Source organism: Eutrigla gurnardus, assembly GCF_963514095.1.
Source record: "Eutrigla gurnardus genome assembly, chromosome: 7".
Taxonomy (NCBI): Eukaryota; Metazoa; Chordata; class Actinopteri; order Perciformes; family Triglidae; genus Eutrigla; species Eutrigla gurnardus.
Genome location: NC_139921.1, coordinates 4,151,417 through 4,169,513, shown reverse-complemented (window position 1 = coordinate 4,169,513; position 18,097 = coordinate 4,151,417). Strand labels below are relative to the sequence as shown.

Genomic DNA, 18,097 nt, shown 5'->3' with positions numbered 1-18,097 from the left:
ATTTATACCCAGACACGTTCACATGCATCATGCAGCCGTCTTCATCAGCTGGTCTGTGTATCTCTGGACACAAAGACGAGTCCTTGGGAACACAACATTCAGCAGGCCATCATGCACAAGTTGTACCAAGTTCAACTGATGCAGGTATTAGAAATAATAACACTATAATAGAGTTATAATAATGGGACTAATCTCCACATTCAATATACTATAGTATCGGACTGTACTCGGGGAAATGAAACAAACATCAGCCCTGGTTTCATTTTCATGTCGAGGCATCTTTCAGATCGTCACACTGGTTTTAAAATATAGTTTAATTAAACTTTTGATAAAATATCAGTTCAAGAACAGTTTATTCTCTTTAAAATGCAATTTTATTTATTGTTCCATATCATAATAAAAGTAGTGATGTCCAAATGAAGCTTCGTGAAGCATTTTCTTTATTTTCTGAGCCCAATAGATGGCGCTCTCTGTTCAACAACAGGGTTGAAGGCCGATATATTTCCATTGCTTTCAACCCTTTGTTGAACAGAGAGCGCCATCTATTGGGCTCAGAAAATAAAGAAAATGCTTCACGAAGCTTCATTTGGACATCACTAAATAAAAGTTATCCCAGGACATGTTTTCACATACAGCAGGACTAGAACACCCTCATGATGTTCAAAGTCCCAACATCACCCAAGAGCAAGCGTTATAAAGCGTTGATGAATGGAAAATCACAGCTGCAGCATCATCATAGTTTATCATTCCTTAGTGAATTTAGCAGGAGCATTTTCTCCAACAATGAAGAAACAGTTTAATATGTGTTTTTATTTGTAATATGTTAAATACATTATGTTTTCTTTTCTAATCTGTGTGTGCTCTGTGTTTCATGTTGATGGTTTTCACTAGACAGCAACTATTTGCTCCAGTCACTAATGCATGTTCCTCAACACGACAAGGTTCAGTCTAAAGACAAAGCCATCCCCATATACTTCACCCGGGTCTGGTCCGTTGAGGTCCCCGGCCTTCACTGCCACCCATATGGCAGCGCACCTGACCCCAGTGGTTCCTCCCGCGGGTGGTGAGCCCACAGGATGGCTGAGGAGCGGTTGCCACATCGCTTCTTCGGGCTGTGCCCGGCCGGGCTCCGTGTCAAGCCCAGCCACCAAGCGCTCACTGACGGGCCCTCCCTCTGGGCCCAGAGCCTGGCTCCAGACGGGGGCTCCGGGCTTCCTCCGGGCTGGGTCACTCCCCTACCTCAGTTTTTCATGGGATCTTTTGAACCATTCTTAGTCTGTCCCCTCACCTGAGACCAATTTGCCATGGGAAACCCTACCAGGAGTACAAAGCTCCAGACAACACAGCCCTCAGGGTTATAGGGACACACAAACCTCTCCACCACGGTAAGGTGATGGTTCCAGGAGAAGATGAATGCAACTCCTTCACTTATAATAGGCTCATTGGAGATGAGCCAGGCTGGGTGGTTTTGTGTCCGACTTAATGAACACGAGGCAGCGATAGTCTCACAAGATCAAGGCAGCCGCAGGTGCTCTTAACCAACTGCAAGACCCGGGGCATGATGGGAAACGCCTGGCTCTCTAATGAAAACAATAGTGTGAGCAGTGTGGCTGATGGTTCACTTTATTTTCTGCATTTGAATATTATTGTTTGCTGTGATGTCATTAGTTGCTGTGGACTATTGTTTTGGACTTTTTATATTGTTTACCTCTCCCATGAACTGCATGAAAACGGACATCATTCCACTAATTGACACACCTGTTGAACCCGCTTCAATCAGCATCTGATTGCCAGTTGAGCAGATCCTCCCAATAAAAGGATGCTAGATCTCTTACCAGAGGACTCTCTGCTCGGATGAACGTGCTGCACGCTGTCGCGGGCTGGATCGCCTCCTCTATTCCCCCGGTGTTTCTACTGGCTGGATCTCCTGTGTCCCGGTGAAAGCAGGTGCAAAAGGAAAACCAGGAGCCAAGTGGAGACTGGAATGAACTGAGTATTTCCCCCCCTTGGTATAGAACATTGGACAATCGAAAAGACTTTTCCTTTTAAATAATTCTGTCCTTTTTAAGAAGCAATTATCTTGATGAGCTTGTTTTTAGAAAGGGTAATAAAACATATTTCTATAAGAATTCTTGTGTCGTTCTGCCTGTGTTGGTGTGGCTGGGAATCCCAAACCTAAAATTTTATTCAAATTAACAGACCTGGGGCCCGTTTCACAACGCAGGTTCAACAAACTCTGAATCTAACCCTGAACTCTGAGTTGACCAACTCTGAGATCGGCAACTCTGAGTTTTCGGTTTCAGAACAGCGGTTTTGAATTAGTTCAGTCAACTCTGAGTATGTAAACTCTGAGTTACGCGCGTGCCTGCCGACTCTACAAAGCCATCATCAATGGAGCTCCGATACTATTCACCATGGCAACCGGGAGAGCGTTATTAGATATTACTGAGTGTTTATGTAGAAAACAAGAGCATCCTGAGAAAGCGGAGCAACGTAACTGCAGCAAAGTAGCGATAGTTGGCGTGGCAGACAATTACTGCCCGATCTAATGTGTATAACTGAATGAAACAGTCTATTGATCTAAAGGTAATAAGTCTTTATTTTCAGGCTTGCAGAGCGACACTGTGGTGTAACGGTTAGCAACGCTGCCCACGGTGCCGGCGACAGGGGTTCAACTCTCGTAGTTCACAAAGTAGGGCAATGAATAATTTATTATTTACACAGAAAGAAAGTGGTGTCAGTTGAAAATTAAGCATAAGAATATTGTGCAAATATCTTGACTAAGGCATATGATTTTAATCATATTTCACATATTTAATAGTAAATATAAGCAGGTATTTCAACACAGTAATGTACTTAAACATTTCATAAATCTCCCGTTCGCTTACGAATCTAGTTGCGGATTATGTCCGTGATATGAAATGTTGAAAATGTCAGAGAATATTGTTTAGATAATATCTAATGTGATTGAAAGGAAAGGCAATCAAAATTCTCTCCCAACGCAAAGCTGCTAGAATCACTTTTATTTCCATATCGATTAGGTTGACGATGAAAGGACGGCACATTTTTTCAGAGTTGGTTCAGATTCTGGAAAAAGGCGGAGACATGTAGGGAGAAACTCACGGTATGTTGAAGCAAACCTGCTAGCAAGCAGGTTAGGTTCACGGAGTATGTTACCCGGGTAACTGACTCAGATTTATGCTGAACTGGCTTTGTGAAACCGAAAAACCAGAGTTTCCCTCATCTCAGGGTTAACTAACTCAAGGTTTTCACTAAACCTGCTTTGTGAAACGGACCCCAGGAGCTCTGTTACAATTGGCTCTCAGTTTTGTCAACAAACACCACGTTTAGTAGAAAATGCAGATATACTGTGATCCTAATATTTAAAGGCGCCATATGTAAGAATGTGGCCAAAAACGGTACGACACTCAAATTCAAAACACTGCGGCGAGTCGTATCCGCCTCCCCCTCCACCCCCTCCCCTCCAGACTCGAGGTTGCCAGAGCTGTTGGCGTATCCTCCGTCAGCAAGCTGGACGGCGGTCGGGGTAGAGACGCACACAATGATTAAGTGGATAAATAGTCTGTGTACATTGCGGCCATCCAACTTTCGTTTTGAAGTCAACAATCGCAAAACGGATAATGAGTCGTTTCCTGTTTTTCGCTTCAAAATAAAAGAACGAAAAACGGAAAAATGACTCGTATCCCGTTATTCGTTTTAAAAACGGAAAACGACTCGTTAACTGATATTAGTTATTGTGTTTATGAATGGGATTCGGGGATGAAATAACAGTGCCATTTTTCATTCCAGATTTTGTCGTAGGCTACGTCTTTTTTACCCGGAAGGCGCTGTTATGCCGCGAAATTACCTGAAAGCCTACTTTGAGACATTTAGGGGGGGCTCTGAAACACTGTTCATTAACGCTCTGACAGCGTCTGACGCTCGCGTTTTGAAGTAAACCTACTGTTTTAAACACGCACCAAAAGCGTTATGACGCGGACATAAAAGCGGAGCCTCCGCCTCAGCGCCGCCGCCACTCAGCTGTTGATCCTCGGTGACTGCCACGGTCTGCGCTCTGACCGACCGGGAGCCGCTCCGTGAGTCGGTGTCCAACTCACAACAACAGCTAACAACAGCGATTAATTAACAGTGTAGAGTTATGATTAGCGTAATGCGTAAGTATTTCCTGCTTCCTAGTGTTGCGCAGCCAGGTTTTCAACCTGCGCAAGGCTGGGAAAGAGCGCTCGGATGCCGCGGGGAGGCGGATGGGGGGCGGATGGGAGGGGGTGCGACCGCACCCCTAGTTCCGACGTCTGTGCTGCTAACGTTTGTTTCTATGATCGAAATGAATAACGTTGTTACTCGACAGTTCAAAGTATTCGAAATGTCCATCCCCGTCAAGCTGTGATGCTAACTTAGTTAGCCAAGCTCAACGTACCTGTCTAGGAGAAGAGTAGCCAATCCTGCATCCGATTTCAAATTCCTCTCAGCTTTCTACTGTCTCCACCGTTCAAATGCATCCCCTATATAGACCCTCGCTTTGCCTCGGTTTTTATCTTGGCGTTTTTGTGAATCATAACGAGCTCTTTTGGGTTTCGTTGCCTCCGCCATTGTAGCTCAGTCGAAACTGGCAACCCGTGGTTGCTCGGCAGCTGAGACTCTACTGACTGCAATGATTTGTAGACGCCGGTGGGTGGCGCCACGTGCCAAAACATGTTTTCAAAACATAAACAATGATTTGCGGTCCGCAAAATATTTTTTGAAATGCGAATATTTTGGCTGTACTGTTGTTATTGGTGAGTTCAGTATGTTATATGATCATTATTCCTGAGTCTCTATGACATATTAGGATGATTTTACAGCCAGTTGCTTTAGATTTCTTACATATGGGTACCTTTAACTCATGTTGTTCAATAAAAAGTCAATCTGTTAACAAACATATCTTGTGTGGTTGATAATAATAATCATAATAATAATCATCATCATGTAATATAGATTATTTGTATTGCTCTTACCAAAACGAGAAATTAGCCTACAGTGTGCTTTAAAGAGGCAGACATAATAAAACACCCGATATACATTTAATACAGTATAACTGTCAAACGTTACTTATGTGAACTACATTCTATGATACTACTACCTCAACAGCAGATCCACTACTATACTATAGTGTTTTTACATTATGTTCATAATTACATATATTTGGTGGCATTATTTTATACTTTGTGTTTTTATACTTGTTTGACTCTTTGTTTCTTCCTTTCCTGACTAGTTATTTATATTTAATGTCACATTTCAACAACATGTGATAATAGTTGTGAAACTGTGTTTATCCTCAATATATGAATAATTCATAACAACGACTCATATTTCAGAATGATAATTAATAATGAATCTGTAAACCATGGGCGTCAGAAAAAAAGAATGCCATAGCAGAGAAAGAAATATGGTTATACTTTGTAAAGTGGTTGGGTCCTGTCAGATTAATATTTGAAAATATAAAAAAACAAAATAAATTGATTCCACAACTAATTTGGAGGATTTATTTATGCTCGCTTGCAAATACCATTTGTGTTAAATGCATTCCTGTTGATGTTATCCAATCAATGAGTGAGGTGGAGAGGACAAGTGTAGTCGGAGTACAATCTCCAATAAACTACATTTCCCCTTTGTGGATTATTCCTGATGTATCACGTTAACATGGAGCTTCTATTTAGAGCTAATTTTCCCAAGTGAGAGAAATCAACATCCTGGTAATTAACTACAATACATGTTGAGGACCAGTCAGCTGTTATTAACCAGAACAGGGAACCTCATGACAAGAGACTGAAGAAACTGTTCTACTGAAATTAACTGATTCCCAACTGAAAGTGAAACTGCAAACAGCGCCGAGTGGACAGACAGACCAAAGTAATGATTTTAAAAAGTGACTGGGCCTTGTCTCACCCTCATACATTTGGTCTGACTAGAGATTGGAGAAGATTCACTCACCCACTCAACTCACCCGGATTGCTCTGATTTTTATTTTGTGGGTTATATTCGATTTAAAATAAAATAACATTTTGGATACGGGCCAGACAATCATCCCAGCACAGTAAACCTGGTCTTACTGAATGTCAGATTTTTAGTCAGGTCTCCCCCTAACTTGTAGCATTGCAGCACTTTATTACGTTTAGACAAGAAGTCAGCAGCTCCACTACAAGTCAAACGTCTGCGTCTCCGTTGTGTTAAAATAAATAAACCAAGTGAACATGTCACACTTTAATCCAGTCGATTACAAAACACTAGAAGAAGTGATGCTGCATCCAAAGTCCTCTACCTGTTGATTTGACAGTTTACCAATAAACTTTATGAAGCATGTTTATGATTGTATTACTTTGTATTGCATTTAGTCAACAGTTTCCTTTTATCTTCCCATGGACCTCGAAAACTGCAGATGAAGCCGATACACAGATTTATATTGCTTTATCATCTGATGACTATGACCCAATAGACTCACTCCTTAACTGCATTGAACAAATGAATGACTGGATGGGCCACAATTTCTATTAAAAAAAATAAATAAACAGAAATAATTGTTTTTTGTGCCAAAACAGCACAGACTTAAAGTCACAGCTCACCTTGAATCTCTCTAACTGGAAACTAAAGACCAAGTCAGAAGTCTTGGTGTAGCTGGATTCTGACTTCAACAAACACATCAAGAAAGTTCAAATAACTGTCTGCTATCACCTTAAAAATATCACAAGACTTAAATAAGTCATGTCCCAGCACGACCTTGAGAAGCTTCTTCATGCATTTATTTGTAGTAGACTCCACTACTGTAACGGTATCTTTACAGGTCTCCTGAAAAAAGCTGCTAGACCACTGCAGTTAATCCAGAATGCTGTTATCAGGGTTCTAAGTAGAACACATCATACCAGGACTGAAACCGCTGCATTGGCTTCCTGTGTCTCTTAGAATTGAGTTTAAAATGATTTTCTATGTTTATAAAGCACTTAACGGATCTCCTTCTGTGTTATACCGGGCGGACCCCTCAGGTCTTCAGGTGCTGGTCTGCTTCCTGTCCCCAGAGTCAGAACAAAGCCTGGAGAGGCAGCTTCTTAGTTTTCAGCTTCATGTCTGGAATAAACTTCCAGAAAAGCTGAGGTTTTCCTCCACATTACAATTTCTTTAATCTGCTCATTTATGTTCAGAACGTTTTTACTGTTATTCATCTGTTTGTAATTTCTTACTTTTTATATATTTTTAATGATCCCCCCCTTTTTTATCATGTGGACTTCTTGTCTGTATTTCTGTTGCTTTTTAATGTTTTACCTTTACTGAATGGTTTTATTGTTCTGTAAGGCATCTTGAATTGAAGGTGCTTTATACCATATATAAATTACCCGGATCTGTTGCCAAGATGATGAATGGACTCTGATCCCTGGTTACTTCCTGGTGTCTGAGATCTATTACACATCGTCCCGTCGTCTCTCCTCCGTGTGAACAGTTTGGTAAGTGACAGTTTCTGATATTTCAATCATAAGAATGTGACAATGTTCAGTCTTTACTGCAGTAAAAGTACTGAAGCTGTAAAATACAGCTTCCACTTGAATGCATCAGTAAGAATAATCTACTCATATCATGTATTATAGTACAACACTGCTCTGTGTACTTTTACTGTGGATACTTTAAGAACATTCAGCTAATAACAAAGCAAAACTTTCATATTTACTAGTATTTTTACTGTGAAAACTAGTTTCAAAACAGAACATACTACGGACTTACATGTAATAAACTGTAAGAGAAAAAAAATAAACTAAAAAAATAACTAACTATACAAATTCAACGTGTGATTCAAATTCAATTTTTAATGCAATAATTGAAGTTGAGTCATTCTAATCAACTATCAATTATTCAAACTCTGTTTCTATGATGCATATTTCGGTCCAAACAAAGTCCAGCACCAACTTGACATAATAAACTGAATAGCCAATCATCAGCTTTGATTTATGACCAATGAAGAAAATAGTTGCATGGTAGTCCTTGATTAGGTCCTCTGCTCATGGTACTCGTAGTCCACCTCTCTTCATGTTGATTGGGCGATCCTTTAGTTAAAAGTAGTGATGTCCAAATGAAGCTTCGTGAAGCATTTTCTTTATTTTCTGAGCCCAATAGATGGCACTCTCTGTTCAACAAAGGGTTGAAGGCCGATATATTTCCATTGCTTTCAACCCTTTGTTGAACAGAGAGCGCCATCTATTGGGCTCAGAAAATAAAGAAAATGCTTCACGAAGCTTCATTTGGACATCACTAGTTAAAAGACAAAGTTAAACATGGCTCCATGTCAACAACGGTGAAAAAGACAGTAGCTACCCACATTCAGAGTTCTGTGTGCAAAGAAAAAGTCTCTCTGGTTGTTATTAAATATGCTATACAACACATCTGACGTACTGTGCATTAAAATGTCATATCCACCACTAAAGAAAAAACAAATATCCACCACTACATTGATTAAACTACACTGTGCAATAAAACCTGGATCAAAATCTTCAGTCTGATTCGCGGTTCATACGACCGGTTATTACTTCGGTCTCAGTCGGCAAGTGAGTTGTGAGCGGCGGTTCATGTTATTACTTCGGTTCGCAGTAGCTCTATGTATCCAGTAGAGGCGCTAGTGGACCAGGAGACTAATGTTAAACACCACAGAACAAGACGGGCTTCCTGCTGCCAAGCCCGTAAGCATTTGGGACAGATGGCAAAAGGAAAATATATATTAGTGCTGTCAATTGATTAAAAAAAATTAACTAATTAATCGCACAATTTGCCGTAATTAATCGCAATTAATCGCTTTGTTTCTTCTTAAGAATAAAGTATGTTATAATGGCTTTAAATCTAAAATGATGGAATTTATGTAGAATCAACACAAAGGAAGTATTTAAATTCAAATACTTTTGTTAAATAGCAGCTTTTTTTAACTTTAAGCACAGATTCTCTCATGTGAACTACAGATTTCCAAAATAACCATCAAGGCCATCAAAATTAACTGTCAGCTTGAAAAAGGCATATTTCTTATATGCACTAACAGAACATATCAAATAGGTCCACAATAGAACATGTAGATATGGAAAAAAGGTCAAGGAAATATTCTGCTGTGAAGTCAGAATGATAAATCCTTTTCACTGCTCGGCGATCGCTCGCCACGATCCCCCCCTCCCCACTGACGCCGCAGCCTCAGCCAAAATCTTACGCTGAACTCCACTGAAAGCTAATGGCTAACGGCTTTGCGGCACACGTCGTCATAGGTCTTACGTCAGCCGCCACGGGAAATAAACAAAACACAACTCACAACTCAAAATGAACGCAAAGATTAACGCGTTAATTTTGACAACACTAATATATATATTGTCCATCCAAGCGGAAGACAATGGATGGATGGATGGATAATATATATATTTGAATAAGAACTGACTAATTTGCTGCTGACACCCGATTCCACCGGCTCAGTGGATTACCTCGGTTCAAAGAACCGACTCTTCGGTCAGACAGTCTCTAATCCCTTCTCAATGACCCGCTCTGGAGTGTGACTGTCCAATCGTTGAATTCATGTTGCCTCCAGACCAGATGTACAGCATTGCATCTCAGAAACTTTTCACAAGAAGGAGAAAACACGGAAAATAAACTCCTTTATGTCGTACCAGTACGACACACTTGGTAACTGCTGACATTTGCAATTAAATAAAGGGTTCCCGATATCTAAAAAGTGAATCTGATTTGTGGAAAACAGAGAATAATTTCAATAAGTCCAAAGGGCATTGCCTCCAGTGTTTTGGTTTTTCAAGATTTTGTAAATGTTTATTAACAATGCTAGTTGAAGTCAACATGGTCATTTAGAATGTATCTGGATAAAAAGGCCCTTAAAAAGAACGTTCTAACCATTAAACAACATTGTGTACTATGTCTATGTAGTATTTTATTTTTTCTATGTAGTATTTTGTTGTCAAACCTAACCTTGTTTTTGTTGTCTAAAGCCAGTGGCGTCAATTCAGCCAAAGCTAAGGTATGGCAAGGTTACTAGTCACATGACTTAACTACAGTATCAATCAATATACATGCCCAGCAAATAATCATAACAAAAGTGACAAGTCTGCTATGTAGCTTATCTGTGTGGTTAGGAAAATTTGAACTTTTTTAAATGCAGTCTCACTCCGCGGTGTCATAACTTTGTGTCCATAGTTATGACACCGCTAACATAACTATGGACACAAACACTTAACAACTATGCACGTTAATCAATCAATTCAGTAAAATGCACCGTTGCGCATCCAGCAGCAGGGTTATGTAATTGCAACAATATCAAGTGAACATACCAAGTCAACTTAAAACTGTTAAAGTCCAAATGCAAAGAGGAGAGGGAGGGAGAAGAGGGTGCTGAGTGGCTAACAGCCTCGTTAACAGCCTGAATCCCACCTTCACTACCTGGTCCTCCTCCCTCTGCTGCTGGGGCAACATTGGACCCATCACCTGCCTTTTTTTTATTTTTTTATAAAAAAGATTCTAAAGTTATCTGCTTCCTTTTCATTTTAGTTAATTAGCTTAGCAAAACAAAAACGCGATAACAATAATGACCCAGCTCTGACCTCCGTCATCTCGTTAGGGGGGGCTGGGAGATCCCATTTCAAGATATGGAGGGGGGATACAAGTGTTGGGAAAGATAATATCTAGAGAAATCGATTGTGTTGTTCTGATTTTCACTTGTAGTTAATTTATATGTATTAAATAATAGATTAATCAATACAAATTGACACAGAGTAATTCCATAAATGTATTGAAAAAAAAGAATATTTACATTTTCCCCTGGAGCCAAGGTGTGGCAGCTGCCATACCTTGCCATACCCAATTGACGCCCCTGTCTAAAGCTAACGATGGTTTTGTTTTCTAAAGCTAACGTTGGTTTTGTTTTCTAAAGCTAACGATGGTTTTGTTGTTTAAACCTATCGTTGGTTTTGTCGTCTAAAGCTAATGTTGGTTTTGTTTTCTAAAGCTAACGTTGGTTTTGTTGTCTAAAGCTAACGTTGGTTTTGTTGTCTAAATATAACTTTGGTTTTGTCGTCTAAAGCTAACATTGGTTTTGTCGTCTAAAGCTAACGATGTAATGTTGTCCTGTGTCCTGAAAGCCTTTGAGATTCTGCTCCTGTCGTCTGGACGCTGTACAACTCAAACGGGACCAAAACATTATTGGTCTCACCGTTAACTACCGTTCATAGTTTTCAAGAAATAAGGTCCCCTTGGAAACACAGGAAGGGGCGGGACTTTGCCTCTCTGTTATCAGTGTTGCCGTAGTGACAGTGTGTGTCTCTGCCAGCAGGTGGAGACTCTGCTATGAATCAGTGTGAGGACCGAGAGGACGGAGTCCTTCCCTCTAAAACCACTCAGGATGGGGGACATGACAGCCAGACCAAAGCTCAGAGGTGAGACGAGGATCTCGAAGTGTCCAGGACTCGGATCACTCCACCATCATGATTCTCACTCAAAAACATAAATATACATGATATTAACTATATCACTTTATTGAGTTTAAAATTGAACCTTTTTATTAATTGACTGTCCTGAGGTGAAGAATCAGGTCTTGTTCCAGACCTGGACAGCAGTTAAGTTTGATGATGATAAGTGAAATAAAAAGACATTCGGATTAAATATTAACCTGACATACGCCTGGACCAACACTGTAACCTGCTGACACTTCAGCTGATCAGCTTCAAATATTGAATGAAAGGAATGAAAGTTTAACTGGGAAATTCAGATTCTCTGTTGAACCACAGAAACACAGCGTCCATCAACATTAAGTCAAGTCTGCTGAATGAATAATGTGATGGTCTGAACTGCCAAAAATATTGTGTTAATAACATTTGTTGATAATTTCTTGTTGTGGCTTATATTGTGATGAATGAAGCTTAACTAGTGAGAATCTTGGAAAAAGTATTTCCTTAAATTGTATGTATTGTATCAGGATGCAGCAACAGAGACCAGACTCCCTTGGACCTGGACCTGGACCTAGCTGTGTATCCATAAAGAGTGTCCACTCTATGGGTCACCCTATTCTTTTTAAAGCTGAACAAGCTGCTGATGGAAGGTAAGAAATGAAACTGAACTCTCCTTACAGGATGAACCAGGTCTAGACTAGCCCCTTAAACAATAATGCCGAGTCCACCAGCCCTGAATCCTGCAAACTGTTAGGTCTTCTGAGCCACGATGATATGGGAGAGTGTCATGTTTCACTGGAGCTCGAACAGAAAGGACCAATTAAATCTTTTTAACTGAGATAAAACTAAAAAATAGAGACAGTGAGGAGAAAACCTCCCTTTGAAAGAAAGACGAGAAAAGTTAAGAGTCAGAGAGAAGCTAACTTGGCTAATGACAAATAATAGTAGAGGCTAAAATAAGATAAGCTAAGAACAAAAAGACTCCAAACCAAAAGACATCAAACTCAAGCACCATGTTCGTCTCAGTCAAGGGAGGTTGTAGAGTATTAAAGCTGTATTCTACGATTTGAACCCCCCCCCCCCCCCCCCCTCTGTGCTCCTCCGAGCTCTATCGTTCTCCCCTCACAGCCTCCCACCTCCCTCTTATTTTACGAAAATAGTTCAGTGAAAGGTGTTTCTAAAAAAATTTTAGGCGAGAAATAAGCTATGCAGTTGCTGAATCTGTCTTTATTTTAGATCGACAACGCTCCGTTTGAAAGATTATCGAGCAGCGCCGTCTCTGGAAACTCGCCGCTCCGCGATGGCATTACATGGCTTCTAACATAATAATAATAATAATAATACATTTTATTTGTATAGCGCTTTTCAAGGGATCTCAAAGACACTTTACATATACAGGTAAAAATTAATACATTTAAACAAGTACTATTAAACACAGGGAGGCTACAAGTGAGTGCATTAAAACAAGCAGGTTATTCTTAAGTAGATAAGTTAAAAAGATGTGCTGTGAAGTTATAAAACGGTTAAAAACAAGTAATATAAAGTTATAAAACGGTTAAAAACAAGTAATATAAAGTTATAAAACGGTTGAAGAGCAGGCACATTTAAGAACAAGTTAGTGATGCAGTACAGATGAGGTAGTGGATTATTGGGGGTTGAAGGCGATTCTGAAGAGGTGGGTTTTGATGAGTGATTTGAAGGTGGTCTGGTCCGTGCAGGCTCGGATGTGTGGGGGTAGTGAGTTCCAGAGGGAGGGGGCAGCAAGTGAGAAGGCTCTGTCGCCCCAGGTACGGTGTTTGGTCCTGACAGGTGGGGAGAGGAGGTTTGTGTCGGAGGAGCGAAGGTTACGGGGGGGATAGTGGTGGTGGAGCAGGTCGGTGAGGTAGGAAGGGGCCTGGTTGTGGAGGGCTTTGTGGGTGAGGAGGAGTACTTTGTATTCAATGCGTTGGGGAACAGGGAGCCAGTGGAGATTTTGCAGAACAGGGGTGATGTGGTCACGGGAGCGGGTGTGGGTGAGGAGGCGGGCAGCAGAGTTTTGTATGTATTGCAGTTTGTCGAGGATTTTGGCAGCTGAACCGTAGAGGATGCTATTGCAGTAGTCTATTCTGGATGTGATGAATGCATGAATCAAAGTTTCGGCAGCAGAGAAGGTGAGTGATGGGCGGAGACGGGCAATGTTCTTGAGGTGAAAAAAGGCAGTCCTGGTGGTGTGATTGATGTGTTGTTGAAATGTGAGGTTGCTGTCGAAAATGACTCCAAGGTTGCGCATGTGTAGGGACGGGGACAGAGTGGAGTTGTCGACGGAGAGAGTGAAGTTGTGGGTGTTTTTGATGAGGGATTTGGGGCCGATGATCATCATGTCTGTTTTGTCACAGTTGAGTTGAAGGAAGTTGTTTTGCATCCAGGTTTTTAATTCAGTGAGGCAGGTGGTCAGAGTGGAGCAGGTGGCTGTGGTGATGGATTTGGTGGAGATGTAGATCTGGACGTCGTCAGCGTAGCAGTGGAAGTGGAGACCATGTTTTCGAATAATGTTGCCAAGGGGGAGGATGTAGAGGATGAAGAGAAGAGGACCAAGCACCGAACCTTGGGGGACGCCTTGGGACAGGGGAACAGTGGAGGAAGTGCAGTTATTAATGCTGATGAATTGCTGTCTGTTGGTGAGGTAGGAGCGGAGCCAGGAGAGTGCAGTGCCAGTGATGTTGTAGTAGTTTTCCAGACGGGACAGGAGAATGGAGTGGTTGATGGTGTCGAAGGCTGCAGTGAGGTCAAGCATGATGAGGATGGTGAGGCGGCCGGAGTCAGAGGAGAGGAGGAGGTCGTTGGTGACTTTTAGGAGGGCTGTTTCGGTGCTGTGTTGTGGGCGGAATCCAGATTGAAATGGTTCATACAGGTGATTAGAGGAGAGGTGGGTTTTGAGTTGAGCAGCGACGACACGTTCCAGGATTTTTGACAGAAAGGGAAGATTGGAGATGGGCCGGAAGTTGGACATGATGTCGGGGCTGAGACCTGGTTTCTTGAGGATGGGAGTGACAGCAGCAAGTTTGAGTGGAGTGGGGACAGAACCAGAGATGAGGGAGGAATTTATGATTTTGACGAGGAGTGGGGTGACGGATGGAAGACAGGTTTTGATGAGAGCTGATGGGATGGGATCTAGGGTGCAGGTGGAGGTTTTCATGCCATTGGTGAGTTGAGGTAGGTCCATGGGAGACAGCAGGGAGAACTGTGACAGGCACTGAGAGAGTGAAGGGGTGGGATCCAGTGGTGGGGTTGATGGAGCCGGGGAGGTGGTCAGGTTGCTGTAGATGTTGTTGATTTTATTTTGGAAAAATGACAGAAAGGAGTTACATGTTTCCACTGTGAAAGCTGTAGAGATGTTATCGGGGGGGTTGAGAAGTTTGTTGATTGTGGAAAAAAGAGTCTTGGGGTTGTTGGAGCCAGAGTGTATGAGGTGTGAGTGGTAAGTGGACCGGGCTGTGTTGAGAGCAGTTTTGTATATATGGAGAAAGTCTGTGTAAGCGTGGAGGTGAACTGTTAGGCCGGTTTTATTGTAGAGTCTTTTCAGTTGTCGTTTGCGGGATTTCATTTGATGGAGTTCAGGGGTGTACCAGGGAGCTGAGTGGGTGAAGGTGACTGTTTTGGTTTTAGTGGGAGCCAGTAGATTGAGACAGGAGGAAAGAGTGTTGTTGTAGTAGTCCACAAGGTCGTTGGGATCATCAGACAGGGGGGGAGGAGAGATGGATAATGCACCGGTGAGAGAGGCTGAGAGGGCTGAGGGGTTGATGGACTTGATATTTCTGAATGAGATTTTGCGTTTATCTTTTGGGATAGGGATGGGGATGTTGAGGTCGATGATGATGGCGAGATGGTCAGAGATGTGGAGGTTGATGCTGGAGAGATGGTTTAGTGTGAGTCCAGTGGAGCAGACCAGATCGAGGATGTGACCATGGGAGTGGGTGGGGAAGTTGATATGCTGTGCGAAGTTGAAGCAGTGTAACAGTTCCAGGAATTCAGTGGCAGGTTTGCAGTTGGCGTCGTTGATGTGAAGATTAAAATCTCCGAGGAGGAGGACAGAGGGTGAGATGGCGCAGAGCTGGGTGAGAAAAACCGTGAAGTCTGAGAGAAAGGTGGGATTTGGTTTGGGAGGGCGGTAAATGATGGCAATGACAAGTGGAGTAGGACCAGGGAGTTTGAGGGCAAGATGTTCAAAGGATGGGGCGGCTGGGGTGGAGATGGTGGTGATTTTGATGTCTTTTCTGTGGATGGCAGCAATACCGCCACCCCGTCCTTCAAGGCGGGGTTTGTCCGTGTATGTGAATCCTGTGGGTGTGATCTGGTTAAGTGAAAAATAGTCCAGGGGTTTTTGCCAGGTTTCAGTGATGCAGAAGAAGTCCAGTTTATTGTCAGTGATGAATTCATTCAGAATGAGAGTTTTATTGCTGAGTGAACGTGTGTTGAGCAGAGCCATTTTCAGGTGTCGTTGTTTTTGGGTTGGTTGGGAGGACTGAGGGAGAGGACGGAGGTTGGAGAGATTCACGTGTGGTTTGTTGTGATAACGTTGTGAGGGAATACTGATGGAGGCTCTGTGGGTGATTATGGTTTGTATGGGTTGGATTTCTGGAGAGAGGGTTAGTGACGGGTGTGGCCTGCAGGGGGAGCCAGCGGGGGGAATAGTGCTGGGGGTTGGTGGAGCTGTCGGCGGATGTTCCGGGGAGGGGGCGTGTTGGGTAGACAGTCATGCAGGTGTGTGTGATTGGACCTGAACGGAGTGCTGTATGTTAGCAGTTAGCAGGTGACTGCCTAGCAAGTTGGGGCGAATACCATCCGGTTGGAAGAGGGAAGGACGGTCCCAGAACAGATTAAAATTGTCAATAAAACCAAAGTTGAAAGCTGTGGAGGTGAGCTGGAGCCAGGTGTGAAGACTGAGGATTCTGCTAAAATGTCCTATCCCCTTTCCCAGTGAAGGGATTGGACCGGAGATAAAAACAGACAATCCACAGGAACTTAAAAAATTAAAAAGAACGTTAAAATCCATTTTGGTCAGTTCTGACTGCTGGCGGGCTGTTTCGCACGTCCCGACGTGGACTATAATTCGCCGAACAGAGGACGGAAGTGAGTGTAGCAGACCCGGGAGTGTCCAACTATTACTGTAGTTGGAGAGAAGAGTGGTGTGGGGGATGACAGCCGTTGGTTTTCACGGCCGGAGAGAGCGCGGCCAGAGTCCGCACCGCGGGGCCGGACGGCCGAGCGAGGACGCCGTGACACGCCGTCGGCCCCGGGTTTGGGAGAGGAGCTCAGTGGTTCAGGGCGAGGAAGACCTCCGGAGCGTCTGAGTACGGCCTCATGAAGGATCCTGCGGCGGGAGGCGGTGGTAGTCCGGGATGGAGAGCGCTCAGCTGGTCCCACAGTGGAGCAGCGGGTCCCCCCGCCACTGCTAGCCACCGGTGCCTGGTGAGCAACGGTGACTGCAGGCGTCGATCTCGGAGATGGATCCGGATCGGGGCGAGCTGGAACCGGGGGATCGGCAGCTGGTGGAGCGGGAGTGTCGGCCGACGGAGCCGCGTGGTGGTTCGACAGGCGAGGCGGCGAGGCAGTCCCGTCTGAGTTCTTCCTTCGTCCTCGGACCACCACTTCCGACCACGAGGAAGAGCGGTTTGGAGTTGAGCAGGAAGACGGCCGAGGGCAGGTGGACGGGTCCCAAACAGCGGTGTTGTGGATGGCTGCGCTCAGGGAGGCAAGTTGCTGGGCCTGATCAGCGGCTAGATCCATGAAACTGGACAACATTGTCTCTTTGCTGCGCAGTTCATCGGAGAGCCTTTTGATGTGATTCTTCAGGTCGGTGATTTTTTTATTTGCTGTTGTGAGATCATCTCCTTGACTGGGCATAGTTTGTGGGGCCTGGGCCGGGTGGCGGCTGGCTGCCGGTAGGGCCTGGAGGTGGCTCGCTTCCGGTAGGGCCTGGTGGTGGCTGGCTGCCGGTAGAGCCGGGGCCAGGTGGAGGCTGGCTGCCGGTGGGGCCAGGTGGAGGCTGGCTGCCGGTTTGGGCCTGGGCCGGGTGGAGGCTGGCTGCCGGTGGTGCCGCTAAACTCCGTGCTAGCTGTGGTGCGGAGCTAGCTGTGGTGCGGAGCTAGCTGTGGTGCATAGACAATGAATGGGAACATTCCCTCCGCTATGAACTCAGGCAGGCCGTTTAGTTTCCCGGTGTGTCCAGGACTTCCACAACATGTACAAAGCAGTAATAGTGTTTATTACGGCCACGAATGATGAAACATCGTGCCGGTTGGATTTCTCTCTCACCCCGACCGCAGTACGTCCCCGATCCCAAACTGCTCGGCGATCACTCGCCACAATACCCTCCTCCTCCCCGCCCCACTGACGCCGCATGTCTACTATTGGCTAAAGTTTGGCTCAAGTCAAAAATCGTAGACTCCATCTTTAACACATTGAGCAGGACTAGAATACGCTCAAAATTTCAAAAGTCCCAACATCACCCAGGGGCAAGCGTTACAGCGACAGTGGCGAGAAAAAACTGCCTTAATAGGCTTTTAGGCAGAAATCTTGTGCAGCCCAGGCCCTTGGGTTCCGACTGCATTTGGTGTTGGTAGTATAGTAGTAGTAGCATTAACAGTAGTGGTGGC

At 43.8% G+C, this 18,097-nt stretch overlaps 1 protein-coding gene across 1 annotated transcript in view; it reads left to right on the top strand.

The window, feature by feature from the left end:
• Nucleotides 1-18,097, top strand: part of LOC311016319 (uncharacterized protein) — a 558,990-nt gene that overhangs the window by 172,112 nt on the left and 368,781 nt on the right. The window contains exon 8 of the mRNA XM_084013943.1: nt 11,990-12,112. Coding sequence (XP_083870069.1) covers nt 11,990-12,112 — 123 coding nt within the window. The remainder of the gene's footprint in view (nt 1-11,989; nt 12,113-18,097) is intronic.